The sequence below is a fragment of the Fulmarus glacialis genome, unplaced genomic scaffold (assembly GCF_000690835.1).
Source record: "Fulmarus glacialis isolate BGI_N327 unplaced genomic scaffold, ASM69083v1 scaffold42103, whole genome shotgun sequence".
Taxonomy (NCBI): domain Eukaryota; kingdom Metazoa; phylum Chordata; class Aves; order Procellariiformes; family Procellariidae; genus Fulmarus; species Fulmarus glacialis.
Window position 1 is genome coordinate 1 of NW_009204372.1, and position 21,066 is coordinate 21,066.

Below are 21,066 nucleotides of genomic sequence, written 5' to 3' on the forward strand. Positions count from 1 at the left end.
TTCTAAAATGACTTTACTACAAACAATGGATACTTCCTCTCTGATACTACGTTTCACATGCAAAACACATGCACCAATTATGTGGACGTTTTCTCTATCAATGTGAAATTAGCAAGAAATCATCATTCAAGTCTGTAAGCTGCCTGACAGCACTTCTAGTAAGCTACTGCTGTTATTTACTACTAGTAGTAATATTTTCACAGAGAAAATTAAATAGGAATAAAAATCCTTATCATCACCATTTAAAATTTAAAAAATAAATCATGAGAATAGAAATAAAAATGTGGATTGTTACACTAGATAAATAAATTTAAGATAAAATAATAATTTTTTCAACGTATGTCAGCAAAATCTTCTCTTGAGTTCTCCTATACATGTAGAGATTTTTCACTCTGAAACAAACAGATCTGTCTGCAAAGAGTACAGACTACAGTGCTAAGGCTAAAACTGTCTTAGCAACTAGGTTTCACATTTTTGCTTCAATTTTTCAATTTCTGAGGTTATGTTTCTGTTCCATAGCCCTATACTTTACTCTTTGCCAACAGTGCTGACACTCCATTAATGCCCAGGGCACTAAACCAGTCTGGAGTTAGTTGCTTGTTTGGGGGAGGATGAAGGGCACATGAAGAAGGGGGAAGGAATGGAGAGAAGAATTAGGTTTGGCCAGTTTAGCTCCTTGAACTGGCTCATGGTAGGATCAAAAGGACAGAGGTCATAGAGAAGACAAAAGGCAACACTGGCACAATGTACATTTGTGCTTCGTTTACAGTTTCATTCCACAGCAGTAAAAGATGCCACAGTATTGACTTATTTTACCTTTTATAAAACAAAAAACACCACATATTTACAAGATGTTTTTTGTTGATGCACAACTCGGAGAAAAGTCAAATAAATACAAAGGGCTGAGCCAATGATTCCTCTGACCAGACATTCTTTACAAGTTTGAACTTAATATCAAGGTACATTCCACATTTAAAATTTAAGAGCCATAGTACATAATGACTCAACTTCAGCAGTACAGTTGTCTCAATCAGGCTTGGCCACTTATCTCCTATCAGATTGCAAATAGAATCTATATTACAGATAGAGCAGGTACAGAAGGAACCATTCAAGTATTCATGCAGTTTTTGTTTACTGCTAAAATAGCAGTTCCTCATCTCTTCCTAGAAAGAGACAGCAACTTGTGTGGTGCAATCCCACAAGCCAAATAAACAGGCTATAATTTGGATCATCCTGGCTTGTAATATATATATGCATTATAGCATACACAAATTCAGTCTAAATAATACTCAATCATCCTTTCTAGTCCCAGTGAAATGGTCATAAAAGTAATACTGAATTTCACACTCCTGATGTCACATATTCAGATTGGAAGAGACTAAACATAATACAAACTATCACTTTCAGTGCAGTGTAAATTTTGAAAATAAAAATGAAGGTTCTAAGTCACTTAAGTACTTTTGAAAAATTTGTTCCTTGTATTGGAAATATTTACTAAATTAGGTTTCTTCTTCCTGTGCTAACTATGTCACCCAATCCATACTTACTCCACAGCAGTAATGGTTGTATCACCCTTAGCACAGAATTTGATTCAAGGCCTTCATAGCCTTCGTTAACTACATGGCAGGATACAAACAGAAGAAAAAATGGAGAATGGGTGAAGATGAAATCGAGACACTGTAACACCTCCCCAGGGAACCCTACATCTTAATATATAAAAGAGGTCCGCAATCCAAATTTCTCTATCTAACCTACAAGGAGGTCTCATTGAGATCTGGATTTCCAATCTGTCTCATTAATGTCAAAGTATTAGTAAAAAGAAAACAGAGCCAAAGGGCAGATAAGCCCATTGTGGAGAAATCTTCAAGTTCTCATCTCCAAATTCTTTACTTTTTCTCATTACCAATCTGAAAATTTTTACTCCTTCTTGGTCAAACTTGTTGTTCTATCTTTTCTGCCTCTGTTATACAATGACAGATCCTATACTATCTGGAATACGTTTTTTTCCCCAAGTAATCTGTGTATAGCTTGGTCATTCCCACCCACCTCCATTTTCCAATTTAGCCACTCTACCAGTAACAACAGATGGCTCATTTCCATTATTTTTCCTTCCTTATTGCTGAATTGGAGGACAATCATAAAGCCCTCCTAGTACTCTGCTCAAGGTACATAAGTATCTTTGTTTTCTGGACTTTCACTTTTGTTTTTTCAGAGAGAAACCCTGTTCACATTATGTATGACAACGAGACACAATAAGTCATATCTGAAAACCACAGAATTCACAGATTAACTATGTCTGGCACTGCTGACACTATTAAATGAAGAAGGGTTGCCATTTTCATTCCTAGCACCAAAGAGTATATTTAGCAAAGGAAACTCCCCTAAAGCTGAAAAAATAACTGATATTCTACTTGAAAGCATAGTAGCGGTACTTTTATGGTATTGCTCATGGACCATAACATCAGATTTTCCGAGCCACACTATTTATTCAAAATATTCTATGCTCCAGCTGATTTCTCTCATCTGTGCCTCAAACTACTGCAGCACCACATATTTCTTAATGTTTTTGCAAATGCATTGTCACCTCACATAAGACAACAAACAGCTGCAGTGCAGCAGAAGAAATTAATTCTATGGTTATGTCCACACAGATAGACTAACACACTGAAAAATACACTTGCGAGCTTGTATCCAGAATCAGAATATCCATAACTCACTGAAAACATGAATTCAGCATTTGAGCTCAAGCCTTCCTGAAGTATTTGGCTAATACCAAGGGGCAGAATCCTGTTTCTGCATGTAGTATCATGTGGAGGTAAAAAGTAGACAGAATTGAATCAGAATACTCACAGGAACAAAGCATGACTGAGGAAAGTGATTTACATCCCTTTGACTTTCAGAACGATTTTACCAACTTAGTACTTACCTACTCCATCTTTCAAAATTCCAGAATCGCAAAATTTACTTCTAGGGATTTTCAAGACATCTGCTAATTCCTTTCATCCATCTATCTCCCTAGAGAGGGATGGTCAGTGAGGAGGTGATGTGAAGGCAGCAAGAGAGAAGCCCTAGTAAATCCTAAATCCTAAAGACCACAAGAAAACCTTGCCAGCAATTCACTTGAGAGGCTGAGGGGTGAACAGCAGCAATGTTCACGTAATTACAACCTTTAAAAACTTACCTAGTGTTTAGAAACATTCATTTGTACAGTTCAGCTAAAAAAAAAATCATCCTTTAACTACTTACTTGCATCAACAAGAAGAAACAGTAACAGGAACTTTCATTTATAAAACAAAAAAAGAACAGCATATTTGATGAAACAATAATTACACACATGCCTCATTTAAAGCCCTTTGTTCCTTTAAAGCCACATACAAGCAAGTTTGTTTGTATTATGTTGCACTGACACCACTATAATTTATTCAGCTATAACAGTATTAGATTTTCAAAGGTTAAGACTAACCAAGATTAAGATTCAGAATGCTTCCTGGAGTGGAAGTTCTTTCTTGCTTAGCAGAAATTGGCGTTGATGCTTGAGGAGAGAAAGGTTTGGGGCTGCCTGACAAGCTCCCTGCTTGACCCGTTCTTGTTGGTGCTGGAGAAGCTGAAAAAGTACAAAATTAATAAAGACAGATTTAAAAATAATCACAATAAAGCCATATATTCACTGGGACAACAGAGCTTTTAAACCTACACAAGCAGGGAAAGGATTTTTGTTTAATAATTTCAACACTGTGTTATACCTCCATTGTAAGTTACAACTATTCCTTTAATTTTAGTTTAATAAAGAAAGAAATTGTAAGGAAAATAATTTTATTGCAGGCATATATTTGGGCCAAATGTGTGCTTACCCCCAAAACCACTCTCTGCAGTGACAGAAAGTTTCTAGCTTTCAAGATTTGGCTATTTTAGATGTTAACAAATTCTGACACTCTTATTTGCTATCTATTTCAATTCATGTGTGTAAGTAACCATAGAAAACCCCACCTACCCCATTTTCTAGCTACATTAATAGAGAATTAAAAGTACAAATCATAGTAAGTTTAATCAGTACAGCTGGAGATCAGTAACCAAATGTCTCCAATATTCTAATTTATACAGAGTTTAAGCAAAATCCTATGCTCTGAGCCTTTAAAATCTCCATGAAATAATATTTCAAAAACAAACTTCTGGAAACAGCCAAACAGTCCAGAAAGGAAAGCACTGCAGGCCATTACCTAAAAAAAAAGGACTTATTTTTGTCAGCAAGAGACTAATTTCTGTCTGTTAAATCTCTGCCTAGTGCTCTGAAAATGTCATCCTAAACTCACTACTGGACACTTTTTCTTCCCCAGTACATCCAGGATTGTCTACATATTTTCAGATTCCTAAACGGTACCAATATCTGCTGTTTCAGTAACTGTTTCCAAGTTATTTTCTATGCATCACTCAAAATACACAACAGAGGCATCCAAATAAAACCATTCTTGTCTAAGGATAGCGCAGTCATACTACTTGAATTACTTTTTACAGCAAACAAGTAATTTAATTTACATTTCATTTGAAACACACAGATTCCAGTAATAGGACAGCTAAGTTTATACATAAAGTAAATATTACAGAAGTTAGCATTTGTAACAGTATACAGGTAGAAATGCCAGGTGGGAAAATGAATATTCTAGTTTAATTGCTGTTAAGTCCAATCCAGCATTTCTATGCACTAGGATAGAGGATAGTAAGGCCTGAGGAAAAGTTAGAAAAATTCCCCAGAACTGCTATGATAATCAAGGATCCAGAGTACTACGATAACATCTGTCATCTTCTTTTACCTTTATCTGACAAAATAGCTTTAATGTGACTTTCCATTAGTATCTCCACTACTATAAAGAAATAATAATGTGGTGTAACAAAAGCTCTGTAGTTTAAGACACAAAACAGTACCTGTTAGCTACACCTTATGTATAAGAGCTGTACACACATAAATACATGATAATTTATGTATAAAATGAATTATTCCTTTGACATGTTACTCTACTGAAAAATCCAAGTATTTTCATATATTTAAATTCATACAGTTACTTTGTCATCACTTTCTTAAGATGAACAGGATCAAATCACAAGACACTTCTGTATCCAAGGGTAGTTTCACAGCCTAGCCTTTATTGGCTAGAAAGAATAAGATTGTAATAAATAAACAAATAAATAAATAACAGCATTTTTTCTAAAAACTGTAACGGAATGTATTGATTTAGTTCTCTACACAAAGACATCCTTTCACCAAAACCAAAGTTTTAAAACACTCACATCAATTAATATACTGCATCACTTCTTTCAGATAGTGATGAACTTTCTCTTATGGATGAAAACAACTAAGTTAGTTTGCTTGAGTGCCACAAAATTAGCTAGCGTTTGGTTTGAGAAGTCCAAATTCTGTATTCTACACTCCTTTTCCTCTTTATCCACTCTGCCTATGGAACTGTAGTTTTATCGTATTTTAGCTACTCAGTTGGGAACTATAAATTAAGTACATTGCCTTGAAAAAGAACTATCAAATTTTAAATAGAATACCTCCTAATCATGACAATTCTAACTCTTTTTGTATTTACTTCCACTCTCCATTCATTTCGATAGTTACAACTATTTTCTGCTATTTAAACTGAAGGGTTTTGGTCACTTTTCAAGATTATTTATTCCTTCTCAATGTGACAGAAAGGACTGTAATTTCTTATCTATGCTACTGAAAGTTAAACCCATCTTTTTTTCTAAAATTTCTTCATAAAATGAGTCATAATACAGTCTGTCTTTAAAAAGTACATGGAATAAAACTAGTGCATTAACTAAATGCAAAGTACCCCCTTTTCTGTTTTTGGTTTTTTTTTTTTTTTACCTGTATTTTTCTCAATAAAGTCCATGGATTCTTCACTGGCACTAAAATGACTGGAAGTCGCTTTTTTCTCCGCATCCTGTTCAACATCAGATCCAGTGTGAACTGATGAGTTTGTACTCATTGGTGACCGTGGCATATCTGTCAATGAAATCCTACGACCAGTACTACTGCTCAGCATAGACTTGCTCATTAAAATCTTGGGTGATGCTGTCATATCAAAGTTCAGTTTGATTTTCTCTTGTTTGTCTGTCTTTGCAGTTCCAGCAGTTGGGTTTGCAGGGTCTAATAACATTTGGTATTGATTGTTGGGAGTATATGGTGTCCGGAAAGGTGCATAATTAAATACTCCAAATTTTCTACGAATGTTATCAACATAAACCTCCATTTCTTGCATTGCACTATTGAAGATGCTTTTAGTCTTTTTCACAGAAAAAGGTATTTCTTTAGACATGAGGTAGCAATTATTTATTGGAACCCAGGCCCTATATATAAAACAGAAAAATAAAAGATAATATAACTACATTTCACACTGTGGATTGACATTGGCAACTTTTGTGCACATACTAATTTATTTTAGCCTAATCATAAAGATACGCACACCTCAGATCATTTCAAAGGACCATCTCTACCTTCTTCTTTTAATAGTTCAGTGCTTAGTTTTGGTAAGTAAGTAAACTGCATGTCTTAGATTATCAGTAGCTTATTTTACTCTAACCAGTAACACATAAAACATGAATAAACACTGGTCAAATATGACAAAATATTCCTAATTAGAATAGTCTATGTAACTGTAAGACAACCATAACTAAACAGTCTTTCCATCTGTCATAGTTAGCAGAAAAACATAAAAAGCAGGTCAGGAAGAAAAGACTTCACAAGCACATTCTTAAAAATATAATATTCTATTTTACACTCCATGTCAGGGTGATCAAACTCCTCAATGCCAGTAAAAGTTCCATCAACAAGTATTGGACAGATTCTATGATTCTATGAAATGAGGCAGACTCTAAAACCGTGCCTTCCAAGACACTAAAATACCAGGAACTTTGACTTAATTATTTCATTATACAGTTTGTTTTACAGTACATGTTTTTATAACTGTATAGATTTGTATTTTCAATTCATGACAAATCAACTCATATTCACCATGGCTTGCTTTCACGCAGAGAGTTCACAAGTACAGAAAACTTAACTCCTTTCAAAGCGAAACTGGCATTTTCAACACAAATTATATTTTCTATATTTTTTCTGTATTTTTTTAAATCTACAATTGTGTGTTTATTCCCATAGTATTTAGACAACATAAACAACTTTATTGACTTCTTCCACCTTTAAGAACTACAGTTCTCTGCAGCACAAAACCAGACACAGGAATTAACTTGCATACTTACTGAGATTAGATATGTATTAATCTTACAAACATGACTTACATTCTACAGACATCATGTAAGAAACTAAGAATATATATGCTACAGTATTTTATAGCTTATTAGGGTCAAGGTTCAAAAGGCAGGATCCAAAAACTCTAAGAGCACAAAATTACAACACAAATTTTGTAAGTACAGCCAAAGACATCCTTTGGTTAAACTCCCACCTGTCGTGTTGGCCAAAGAAACGGGCATCAACTTGCCCATCTTTATCCCTCAGTGCTTTAGCAGGCCAGAATGGAAAGCCTTTGAGTTTAGCCCAGACCAAAGGATGGGGATTGCTCTAGAGGAAGAGGCAAAATACACAGTAAGAAAATACAAGCAGTATTACCTTCAAATCTGATAAACAACATGATTTTTTTCTAAATTGTATGTATTACTTAGGTTCAATAAAGACTCAATATGCACAAGGCACTTGCCAAATACAAGATTCCATTTTATTATATACTTGACATATGCATAATAAATCCTGAGAGGACAAAATAATAAAATTTAAAAAAGAAAAAACCAAAACATAAAACCTTAAGTATCTCAATTAAATACATCGTAATTGCACTTTTTTATTTATTTATTTTTTATTAGTTCTCTCCAAATACGTAGCATAATGTAAGTTAGGCTAGGGCCAATCTTTCAAATTCTCTAATTTTCACTTAAGTCCAAGACAGAACTTCATGGATTATACACTTCTATTTAAGAATCTTAAGGAGTCTTCCCAATTTGGTGCAGTATTAAACAAAAACAGAAAACAGATAACCAATTAATAGGTCATGAAAGAAAAATCAAGTGTAAATATTCAGTTTCACACCTGCAGAAAGAGACATTCGCATTTCAGAAATCTTACCCTGAGTGCAAGTACCACATGCAAGCACAGATGACCCAGGAGCAGATATCTTATATTTGAGGATAGAGAAGTTGCGAACTGGTTGCTGACACCCTTTACAGTTATTTCTGACCAAACCAATCCTTTTGTGAAAGCATGCAATCTTACAGCTAAACATCTTGAGACAGTCTGACTGCACAAAGAGCATGATGTGCAAGCACAAGCTACTTTCTAAACTACAGCAGCTTTCCTTGACTCACTAACCACCACAGGTTTAAAACAATGGGGGGATAACAAGCAACAGTCAAATGAGAACTGCTAGTTTAATGTATTAGCTAGACTACCATAATCCTTAACTTACACAAGGCTCACAAAACCAATTTTCTCGTTTTTGGCAAGCAGCTAAATAACATTCCGGACATACTTCAATTTCATTCATCTGAAAAGAAAAAGCAAACAGTTATCAAAGAGCTTAAACAGAGTCCAAAGTGTGATCAGTATTATTATGTTAGCCTGTCTAGTTTGCTAGCATCATTCTTCCACAAATTTGTGGTCATAAATCAACATTTACTTTGCTGTGAAATCAACACTGTTTTGACAGACACCCACCTTTGCCTACCCCTGTAACGTATGCATTCCAGTTAATAAATCAGTCACATTTTTACACCCCTCTTCAGATTGTATGCTACTGTCATTTACTCCAGTCAAAAAAAATACATCCTTTGTTTGATGTTGTATTTCAGTGTTAAAGAATTACTTATCATAACTTCTTCCAATGGCAAAAATATAACCTCAATTGGGCATTTAATTTCATAATTTATGCAGAGCCAAAAATAAAATATTTTACTTCTTATGCTCATATTATATAAACCAGTTAAGATATCAGGCTCAGGTTATACATGTATTTTGTTCTATTAAGAATTGATAAATTCTCAGAATTTATGTGAATCATGGATATTGCTGTGTCAACCCAGGGATGGAGAAAGCACTTCTATAAATATAAAGGGTCAGATCATCAGATAATTTATATCAATTAAATATTGTTCAAATATACTACATTTAGAATAGCAGGTTTACTTAACGTTATGGATTGCCACTGAAATAAAATCAGTGTAAATGATCAGTTAAGAACACATGCAGTAATTTTTGCATTTATTCAGAGGAATTTCATATTGTTACAGCAAAAGAACCACCAAAAACGCATGTATGAATCAGAAGATGTAGGTCTCTCTTTGCAACTCCAAATATTCATTTAGAAGATAGGTGTCTTTGCGCAGAATCCATATGTCCACTTTCTTCTCTTCCTTCCCCCCCGCAAGTCTTAATTATAGATAGTGAATATCCTAATGGAAGACACATTAGCAATGCCCTTGCCAAAAATCATTCTGTAGGACATGGATATGCCTATCTAAACATAAGAAAGCCTACAAAAATTATAGTTATGCAATACACACATTAGAAAACGCATATTATTTCACTCACAAATACATGAAATGGAACACACTAAAAATATAGAACAATTAAGTTAATGGGGGCACACATACCTCATGCTCACAGATTTTGATGATGACTTTTGCTGTTTGTGTCAATTTGTGATTTCCTGAGGAAACAATAAAATGCTTTAACCAAGAAAATTGTTATGCTAGAATTATGATAAAATCAACAGTTTTCAGTCTTAAAAGTTAACATTAAAGACAAAAGAGAACATCTAAAGAGACAATGTAAAACACATATGTATAATTACATGCTTGCAAAAGCTGAAGGTAGGCACTTTTCTTCTCAGTGTAACATTGTAACAATCTTTAAATGTTCATTTTTGAAGCCTATTGCAGCCTGCCCACCCCAATACACTCTAGACATGCAGTACCATCTCTTCAATTAGGTCTCCTATAAAGTGCTGCACAATGGAAGACGCTAAAGCAACTTGGGGATTGGAACCAGATGATGGGGGTTGGCACCAGATAATCTTTAAGGTCCCTTCTAAGCCAAACCATTCTATGATTCTAACTTACTTGAAATTTTTTTAAGGTGGAAAGAGCAAGTGACAGCACGGGCTGTATTTGGTCCTACAGTTTTATGTATGCCAGTTGTTAAAAAAAAATTTGTTGTGTTTAGGCACTATGGTTGTTTAGACCCTAATGTGTTAGGTCATTAACAGGAAGATACTTTCAGCATTTGCCAATTAGAAGTCTACAAATTGCTCTATGACTTTAACTATTTCAAAGTTTCATATCTGAAGATATAAGTACATGTTAATGCTTACCCCCATTGTAAATAATGCAGTTGTGCAAAATCCATTTGGCATCAGCCAAAAATGCTTCAGTGCAACCGTACATTTTCTTTTTAACATTCTGTAAACAAAAAATTAAGAATGAATCAGGAAACAGAAATGAGTAAAGTGACACTGCTTCCTATCAGTCCTACAATTAACACAACCAACTACTTACTTACTCTAAGACTTATGATTCTAAATACTTAAGAATCTGTCAGACTCAGGGTGTCTTTTGACTGCCCTGAAAATGTATGAACTGTTTAAATTAACTCTAAGTAATGAATTATTTAGATCAGCATCTTTAACATTTCAAAAAAAAATGTTCATTTCCTGAAACAGTGTTCCATTCCATGACTCTTCAGAAAACGGAGTCCTTGATTTCTTCTACTGACACATTATCGCTCCACAGCATTTTTATTTTTTAATTTTTACAAGACCCAGAAAAAATTATTGGTCATAGTGCATAAGACAGTATGTTTGATATTTCAGTCTACCCACTGGGTAAAGTAATTCGATTAGATAAAATCAATCACATGGATTTGTTACACCTTTATACCATAAAGACATCAACCTCCACTCTAAGGACATGGAGAATGAAAAATGGCATCCTGGCCTGTATCAGAAATAGTGTGGCCAGCAGGAGGAGGGAGGTGATCGTGCCCCTGTACTCGGCCCTGGTGAGGCTGCACCTTGAATACTGTGTTCAGTTTTGGGCCCCTCACTACAAGAAGGACACTGAGGTGCTGGAGCGTGTCCAGAGAAGGGCAGCGAAGCTGGTGAAGGGTCTAGAGAACAAGTCTTATGAGGAGCGGCTGAGGGAACTGGGACTGTTTAGCCTGGAGAAGAGGAGGCTGAGGGGAGACCTCATCGTGCTCTACAACTACCTGGAAGGAGGTTGTAGCGAGGTGGGGGTTGGTCTCTTCTCCCAAGTAACAAGCGATAGGACGAGAGGAAATGGCTTCAAGTTGCACCAGGGGAGGTTTAGACTGGACATTAGGAAAAACTTCTTTACTGAAAGAGTGGTCAGGCCTTGGAACAGGCTGCCCAGGGAAGTGGTGGAGTCACCATCCCTGGAAGTATTTAAAAGACGTGTAGATGAGGCGCTTAGGGACATGGTTTAGTGGGCATGGTGGTGGTGGGTTGAGGTTGGACTTGATGATCTTAAGAGGTCTTTTCCAACCTTAATGATTCTGTGATTCTATGATTCACCAGGTCCTAGCAGAACAAAACTCTGCAACGCTTCACTCTTCATTAAGCAGTGGAGAATGAAGAACTTCTTCATGATTTGAAACTTTTAAATTATTATTGAACTGAGAATGAAAGTCTCATTATGCACCTCTTGACTGTTTCTTTTTTCTTCCCCACCTCAGGTGCACTGGAGATTACAGTATTTGTTGAATGATCAGTAAAATGAGTCTGGAATGACCCCTGGATATACACTTAAATGGTCCCAAATTAATGGACCAGTGATCTGTTAACAGCTTACAAACACGATGATCAAATGCAAACTCTGGTTAACGAAGTCTCCCCACAGGATCGTTCCTGGAATTAGATGAGTTTATACAGGAGGAAGTCATCAGTGTAAGCTTGTCTTTTTCATACTGTTTTTCCTGAGCATTTGTTACTGGTTCAGACAAAATAGTGAACTTGTTCAGTTGGCATATGATTGTTTTTAAGCTGTAACTGAACTGGCATTTATAATAACAAAAAAAAAAGCATCAAAATAATTTGAAGCAACCTCTCTCCCCCTCCCATCATACACTCCAGAAATCTTAATGATAGCAATCAAACTCAAGAAACCTTCCTCCCTTAGCTTCATACAAACCTTCTCTAATGTACAAAGGTCCATTGGATGAAAGATATATTCTGCATAATCTGGGTGCTGATCCAGTGAAACTGGCTTTTGAAATGGCTCTGTCTGTTAGGGGGAGGGGAAAAAAAAAAAAAAAAAATCACACCGCTTATTAATACTGAACAGTTTCATCAATGACACAATACTTGCTCTTTTTCTAATACTACGTCCAACTGTGATGTCAGAGAAAATTCTTTAAAGGTAATTATAAAATTTTGTGAAGTAATAAAGTACTGGCAGAACAAGAGGAACTAAAAGGTCTCATTTAACTGATTTTTCATATGCTGGAAGTAATGAATTGCAAAAGTTTGGGGTTTTGTAAAATGTACTCTTATTTATAGTCGGGGTTTTTTTGTGAGGAGCATCAAATGAGGCTCAACAGTTTTTAGCAGAATGAAGACACTTAGACTCACAAATACTTCTTTTTTAGACTCTCATTAGCATCATAACTTTCAAAACAATGGTGGCTTAGTAATGCAAACACATTCAAACTTTTATCAGTGGGACTCTACATTTTATCGGCTAATGTGGAGGGACTGCAATTCTTCAAACGCAACCAATTAAAGTACTCAGGTACCAAAATAACAGATTATTAGTAAAATGCCTGAAGGGCAAAATACCTCAACAGCATTCATTAAACATTCGCTTTCTAACCACATTTTCAGAACACTTTGTGAATTCAATATAAACAAACACTGACACTTTGCTTCTGAAAAGCAGCACTTAAAGCTTCTAATGGCTCCATCTAATAGGATAGTATTTATCATTCCAGAGTAAAACGATTCCAAGAGACAAAATCTGTCAGTACTTAAGAGTAACCTTCCCAGAAATTGCCACTATTGTTCTGCTAAAATACTTATCATAGAGAGATCAGAGTTACAGAGAGCCCATGATTCTGCACATCTAGTTTTCCCAACATATTTTACTATAACAACGCAGGCACAGAGACACTCTCCCTGCTCCTCTAACTTACAAACCGGAACAAGAAGGCAACAGAAGTTAAGACAACCCTTGGTAATTCATCACATCATATTTTGATTCACTGTTTTCTTCACCCATGTGAAAACTAGGCAACACTTGCATGGTGAAGAAAAACCGACCAGAATTGTTGAAACTTAGAAGCAAGAATGAGTGATTGGAATAGCTGAAACTTTGAGGCATGGTGATTTTGAGAACTGAGTCTAAGACAGACTTAGAAGATAGGTACAAGTTGGAGGAAAACCAATTTTACCTCCGTGATAAAAATTCATAGAACAGCAGCCTCATATTGCATGAAAGTTAATGGCACAGGTTTTCACCACACTGAGGAAAATTTCTTCCACGTTTCAGAAGTATATGATACAACTAACTTTCGTGGTAAGAACAATTTCTACTAACAGATAGAAGCTAGGTTTTCAACAGATATAATCAATAATGTAACAGTGTCTGTGCCTAAGGCTCCTGCCCATGTAACTGTATTGGTAAAAGATCATTTCTCTTCGTTCCTCTTGTATCTCAGGCACAGCATTTTCCATCTTTGGTGAGTGAGAAACCACCACATCCCACTGGAAAGCCGTATTATATTTTCACTACACCTACTGAAACTACGTCCAGAAGTTACAACAAGAAATTGCATTTTAAATGCACTCCAAAACAGTATATACAGACTAAACTAATCTGTCTGTACTAGACAGGTGGCAGACAGCACAGAAGCTGTCACATACAATCTGATAAAATAAGTTAGGTTCATAATCCACAAAAGGAAGCAAAACCCAGGATTATGACAAACATATGATCCAAGCATTAAAAAGAAATATATATATATCTTCCTTACCCCTGGCTGTTTCATTTTCTGTAGTGCAAACTTCAGTAAATATGATAGCTGTTCAATGGTGAGCATTGTCATAGCTTTACTCTGTGTTTCTATGCATTCTGCAACTGTGATTTTCTAAAAATTAAGATTAAAAAATATTTTGTCAGCAAACATTTCTAGGTAAATTCTTCCCCACTGAAACATTCTAGCATTCAAATGGAAGGTAATAACTATCTTACAAGAAACAAAACATTTCTGATGATGCAATATAAGCACTTCAGATGCTTGTTTTACTTGGGCTTTGTTCTGGGAATGTTAATCAGAAAAAAAATCTAAAAAACTAAAAAAGAAAATGGAAAAGACCAGAAAATTTTCCATCATCTTCAACAGCACGCAAAGTGAATCTGTGAATACCTAAAATTGCCAAATACAATGCAGGTTCACAGCAATGTGAATGAGTGAGAAGGTCACCTGGGCTCCAATACAATAAGTGATCAAAGAAAAACATGCAGTAAACCAATTTGCTTTCATTAAAGATACTTTGATGCTAAGTATTCTCTCCCCAGGAATCATTGGAGAGGAATGATTAAATTCGTCCTCAGCCCTGTGGAAAAATATAGTAATAAAATACCCACTTGTTTATGTAGACCCTACAGTGGAATTTTTTTCTACACTGCTGCAGAGTTGATCAGCCCACTAGAAGAAGCACAAGTTAAACTAGTCAAAACTGCAGAATGTTTTCAGAATTAGAGGTGCCTGATGAAGAGATCACTCTTTGAAATGGTGCCTTCTCTAGAGATGGAAACACAAAGTTGAAGACTCGTGGTAAGAAGGCAAACACAATCCAGGTACGCACACAGAAAAAGTGGTGAAGCAGCAATGAATGCCTCCTCCTCTGTACAAATTTTTCTGGTACCTTTACCAAGAGGCAATATAGGAATAAACCAGAAACATTTCAGAACGCAAGAAAAGCTGCTTATATCTCACAAACAAGAAAGAAATCCACTCCTTATATCAAACTAACCTCACATTCTGGGCAAAACCAATCCCCCTCTGGTTCCGCTGTCAGTTTCAGACACTTAGCATGATAAACCCGAGGACAGAGTTCACAGCAGAGGACTTGGCCTTCCCGATGACAAACCCAGCAATAGAAATCATTCCGTCCATCCTGTGGTACAACATCAACAGGGTCTGTGGTGAGTGGCTGCTTCATATAGTAAAACGGACCATGTCTTAGTTCTGACTGAAATGTAGGCAAGAAAAACAGGTTTGGTTTCAAAACAAATTTGCATTTTTTCAAATAATAATATTCATAATACATAAGCAAACAGCAATTTACAGAGTTTGATTAACATTTATACAAGCACATTATCTTATTCATTGCACAAAATCTTTCATAAAGAGGTTTACTTTTTATTCAGATGTCAAATGCCAGCTTACATTCAGGACTAAAAATAAAATTTTGTGACAAGTGAGGGCATCAAGTGCAAAACATGCAATCCAACAAATGTCAGTAAACACTTTTATCTTCAAGAAAGAAGTATTGCTATAGAAGCTGTTAGGTCCTCTAAACTCAGAATTCCATGGGGCTGTGCAAGCTAAATACTGAGATATTTAGTGGTGGCTAAACCTGGGACAACTGAAGAAGTTAGTCCTGAAACAAGAAATTGAACACCATGCAAATCTATCCTAAGTTGCAGCAGTTCAAAACTTTGTACAGTGAAGCAAGCCAGTGCTGATTTTAATTAATGAGGCAAACTGTAGAGTAGGATGACAAAGGAGCAAATTCACATCCTGAACAGCCACCTCCGCTACAGGAGCAGGAACACTGGGAGAGGTTTAATCCACCATTTAAATGCATATCAGAATTTAAGACTCTCAATCTCCACTGGTTTGCCTGCACTAGAAAACAGTGTTAACTTTATAAATTGCATGAAGTAGTCTTCCACTTGAGCCCCAGACAGCTGAAAGATGACACAGCTGACGGCAAAACACAAGAAGCGAAGAGCCCGGGATGGCTAAAATGGGTCCCCTTATACCTAAAGTTTGTTAGATCAGCTTTGAAGGGCTGCTAACACTTATTGGAAAACTACATTCTATTTATTAATGACAAGGGAACTTAAGTTTTCTGTTTGGTATTAATTATAGGGATGGTTTGCTGAGGAGGGCATGGAGGGAAACAATCTTGAGTTTTAGGCAGTTTATTTACTGTGATTTTTTTAGTTTGATGTAAAACCATTTGTTCATGACATTACTTGTAACTATCTAAATGCTTGTAGTTTACAGAACCATTTTGTTTGGTTCTCAGGTAATTTTGCATGCGTCCTACACCATTTACATATCTGCAAGTTCTTAGACCCTCAGAGCTGTCACATGCCCGTGTGACTCATAGAACAGTGCAAGCATATGCATGTTCCATACCTTTGCAGCATCCTGTACAAAATTAGTCACACAGAGCATAAATTAATGTCACCAGAAACCACCAGCATGCCAGCTTGGACCGTGATATTTCTAGATTTCTAAAGTTACAAAGGACAAGGTCTAATTATTTGCATTAATAGAGGACCTTCAAGGTCAAATTAGATGACGCAGAAGTGACAACCCAGCTGAAGATGTTATATCTCAAAAGACACACCAGAAGAGGTATCATCTGCAATTATCTAACACTGTATAATATTTTAGGCAAAGAAAGGATGTTACCCACAAACATTCCCAAAGCATTCTGCTACCTAAAATTTCACTTGAATTTCTATCAGTTTTGGTGTTTTTCATTTCCTGTTCTACAGATGATACAGCTACTAAAAAGATACTTTGTTCCCACCACAGAAATGAGCAAAGTGTTATTTTCTGTACTTTCTCTGTATATATATTTAATCATATGACACGACAAGACTTTCAGAAGGAAGGTTCTATGAGATCTTGTGGAGTAAGAGGGACAGCATAAGGCTTTAACTACATTTCAAATGTATTACTACTACAATCACTCAAACAGATACAAAGCCATATGGAAACCCAGAGTGAAAAAGGGAAAGTTGCAATTTACAGTGCAGAAACATGTTTTGTTTGCAGCTATATGCACCACAGCTCTAAGACCAAAATCTCAATAGAGTATACGTGGAGACGCAGCTATGGAGCATTTCCTCAACTGCAGATAAAGGAAATTACCAGAAGAATTTAATACATATTCTGACTTTGAAGTGGGTATAAGCAGTATATCCACACTAACTTCCTAAGAATCAAAGATACTGCTTTAAGACAAATATAAAACCTGTGAAACTATTCCACAGAAATGACCTCATAACATCCACACCGAACAGGAGTCCATTTTTGCTCGAGCATGAGAGGAATTAATTTTCTCTTCAAGGATGCTTATATTTTTTAGACATCTATCACCGTATTTTGTCTAAGCTAAGATAAGAACAACAAAAAAAAAAAGGTTCTGAGACTCAAAAAAGATCCAAACAACAAAACTAAAAGACGGAAAATGAATGATTCAACTGCATCAAAGGGCCTTTTCACTTGTTCTAATCAGAGTAAAATGTTTTAAGAGTTTAAATTTTAACAGTTATGAAAGAAAAGCTTTGTTTTCTCCACTGTTTCACAACTAGCCAATTCAAGTTCAAATAGGTGGTAGCTTGTTTTAAAGTCTTTATTAAAGTTATTAAGACCTGTAGAATGACATCGAAAACTGAAGAAAAAACAACAGTATTGTAGTGCTGTTTTGGGGAGAAAAAGATCACTATTTATATTCAGTTTAAATTAGTATCGAAGCTAGTAGTAAAACAAGCTGACAACTTCAATTACATTATAACTGACCAATTAAGTGTCAGAAGTTCCTGATTTTAACCTGTCTTAGCTACATTCTACAATTCCATAATTCTTTGCTTGTATTTCAACACTTTAAATACCTGTTGGCACCATTCTGAAGATCTGTTACTGCATCCACAACATTAATACAAAGTTTCATGCAACTATAACTTCAGTAACTGTATCTTGAAATACCCAAATATTACAAAACACTTTGTAATGTAGACTATTAAGGTGGAGGTTTCCAGTGATGTTGTCATACCTCAAAATGGATTTATCAGCCAATCAGAACCACAGCTATCAGCTACATTATACTTGAAACTTAACCTGAGAGCAAAACAAGTAACTGTATGCTTAGCTCACATCTGTTCAGCAGTAAAAGAATCTTTAACAACTCCTACTACCATACAGAGCAGAGCTTTGCACCTACTTCAGAAACAATCATCTTCAGGCATGCCCATTTCAAATTTGACATGCAAGACAATATTAAATTAAAAACAACTCGTAAAAGCTAAACAAACTAAACAGATGATATTTTCTTGCTAACTTGTAACAAATACAGCAAAATAAGCAAGTCTGATTGCTTTTCTTCATTAGACATACAACTTTATTCTATCCTGTAATATTTCAGGTCTGAGATACCTGGAAAACAGAAAACGATTTACCAAGGGGAATGTATCAAGTTCAACAACTGCAACTGCGTTCTCATATATATTTTTAAATTCATGAATAAGAAGTGGAAATTAATACCCTAAGATTCAGTTCCACTGTTTGTAAAATTATCTCTACACTGCACAGTTAGAAGCTCAGATTTCAGTGGGGCAACATCTCCCCAGTAAAAATCCAGGATGTAGAGGAATTTATACAGCCTGCAGTGAAGCTCAGTAAAAGCCAAACTGGCCACATTATACTAGTGCAAGCATGCCTACACATGCTATTACTAGACCGCCCAATTATCCTTAAATAAAATGCGCTTGACACTGTAAGACTGTTCTCTAGCAAGGCCTGATTTATTCAGTCTTTGTTCCAGGACAACTGCGGTGATGAGGAATTTCATTTTCTTTCTTAATCAGTGCAATTGTACCAGGATGATATTTAATGTGGATGCTGTTACACCAGGAAAAAGTGCTTTAAACACTCAGAACTTAACCCTGTTTATATGATCCTGGCAAAACACATTGACACACAAAAGCACTTTGAAAAATACACAGATATGTCATTATTAAATTAGATGAGAAATAATTTCAGTAAGGCTAAAGATTGCTTTCATGTAATCTCCTCCAAGACGATGCAGGTGCTTTACAGCATTTGCTATTCAGTACACTTCATATAATTCTTTCACTTGCATCATACAACGAATCAGAAATTGTCAGTCTTCTGGCGTCAAGTTCTGCTAAGAACTACAACAAATCCTATAAATTCAGTATTCAGAAGACACTGAAAATAAGGTTTCAAGCATGAAGATTGAAGAGTACTGTCAGTGTGACCCTTTGATTTAACTAGTTTAGTAGGAGTGTACACTGCCCAGCAATTTAAAAGAAGGGGAGAGAATCTGCAGAGTACCAAGGAAGGAGCTGGACTTTTGTTAATAATTGGCAGTAGGACTGAAAGCAGGTGAGAGACTTCCACTGACATTATGAGATCTTTCTTAACCTAGGATATCACGCCCCTGAACATTTCCTTTTAATGGTTTTAATTAATAGCAACTATTATTGTTGTTGTTGCTATTGTTATTATATTCCTTCATAATCCTTTTGTTCAAAATTGCATTTATTGGTTATACACCTTATTAGCTTTACAAAATCAAAAACCGGGTCACAGGTGGTCTTTCTCATACAGATGTAAAACAAAAATAAAAGAACACCCAAATCCAACTTATAATGTCAACTCCTACACCCACTGCATTCAAAAATGAATATCCTCTTCTTAGAGTACAAAAACAGAGCTTCCTAAAGAGGAGAGAGCTCCTGATCAGCTGTCTCTACATCCTTCATTGTTTCATATTCTAGCATAACAAGACCATGACTTCTCTTACCTGCTCTTTATTATTACTGTTCAATAGACCAGGTTTCTTTTTCTTTTTGATAGGACTTGTTGATGCATCTTGTGGCGAGTGGCCATTAGAAGAATGTGGTGGGCTGGGAAACTTCCTTTTTTGTGCTGTGCGTTCGGCAGAGCCAGGATCTGTAACAGATACAAACAATACGGTTGAAGAGTGCATATGGATGAAAAACATTTAAACAAGGTTATGGTTTGTCACTCACACTCCTTCACTGAACAGAATAAAAATTATCAATTGTCTTTCACACAGTCACTGACAAAACTGGAAGCACAGCCTTGCTAAGCAATACCACTGTTAAGAGAATTCTCAGTAATTTAGATTAAGTATTTTTTTCTTTTCCCACAGCATTTTGGCCATTCATCTCACCTAAAATTTTAGTATCTTTTGAAGTATAACAACAATTATATTCTGTAGTTTAACAGAGTGCTATGCTAATTCATGTCATACACTTTAAAAGCAGAGAAACAACATTAATAGTTCCTGACAGCTTCACTCATGTAATTTAGGAACAAAAGCAACAGAAGTCAAAACACGGTAAGAGGAAAGTCAGTCCTCATCATTTATGTCCCATATTTAAATAAACTTATTGAAATATGTCAATAAAAAAAATGAAATTGTCGTATAGTCTGAAAATAAATATACTACCTCAAATACTTAGTTATTTGTAGTACCTGCTAAATTGGATTGTAAAAAGATAAAATTAAGACTAGACTCCCAGTCTAGTAGTAATGTTTTACAGCAAGATAGAGCAACAAACAGAAAGTGACATAACTTTTCAGTGCCTCTCACAGTCAGAGCTCTCACATTCAACCAAGCAAATTACAAGAGCAGTTTAATAAGTCACAGCTTCCATCTATGCCTGAAGTTACTATCCAAAGAAACAAAGCTGGCAGAAGGGAGCATGTGCCTGCGTCTCAGTTGCTCTAAGTCATGGATTGTCATCTTAGTGTAAACTCATCACACCAGCAACTTACGTAGCCCTGATGGCTCTGAATTGCATTTTATGAAACACGTGCAAAATTATTTACAAAATTAGAAGTAAATTGAGACATAGCTCTACCAAATGAATATCTATTATGATGATCTTCATGTCTGCTTCACTCCTCCAATTATGCTAAATTATTTGCATTCTGCAAGGATTTTTAATTCATCTTTTTTTTTTTTTACT

General features: G+C 35.6%; 1 protein-coding gene across 1 annotated transcript in view; it reads right to left on the reverse strand.

Annotated features, from left to right (window-relative positions):
* Nucleotides 1-3,463: 3,463 nt before the first annotated feature.
* LOC104072356 (protein kinase C-binding protein 1) overlaps nucleotides 3,464-21,066 on the reverse strand; it is a gene marked incomplete at its 3' end in the record, with an annotated part of 30,733 nt that continues 13,130 nt past the window's right edge. The window contains exons 2-11 of the mRNA XM_009574964.1: nucleotides 19,872-20,020; nucleotides 15,054-15,197; nucleotides 14,051-14,164; nucleotides 12,211-12,303; nucleotides 10,377-10,464; nucleotides 9,658-9,713; nucleotides 8,475-8,552; nucleotides 7,461-7,576; nucleotides 5,867-6,348; nucleotides 3,464-3,604 (exon numbers count right to left, since the gene is read on the reverse strand). Coding sequence (XP_009573259.1) covers nucleotides 3,464-3,604; nucleotides 5,867-6,348; nucleotides 7,461-7,576; nucleotides 8,475-8,552; nucleotides 9,658-9,713; nucleotides 10,377-10,464; nucleotides 12,211-12,303; nucleotides 14,051-14,164; nucleotides 15,054-15,197; nucleotides 19,872-20,020 — 1,461 coding nt within the window. The remainder of the gene's footprint in view (nucleotides 3,605-5,866; nucleotides 6,349-7,460; nucleotides 7,577-8,474; nucleotides 8,553-9,657; nucleotides 9,714-10,376; nucleotides 10,465-12,210; nucleotides 12,304-14,050; nucleotides 14,165-15,053; nucleotides 15,198-19,871; nucleotides 20,021-21,066) is intronic.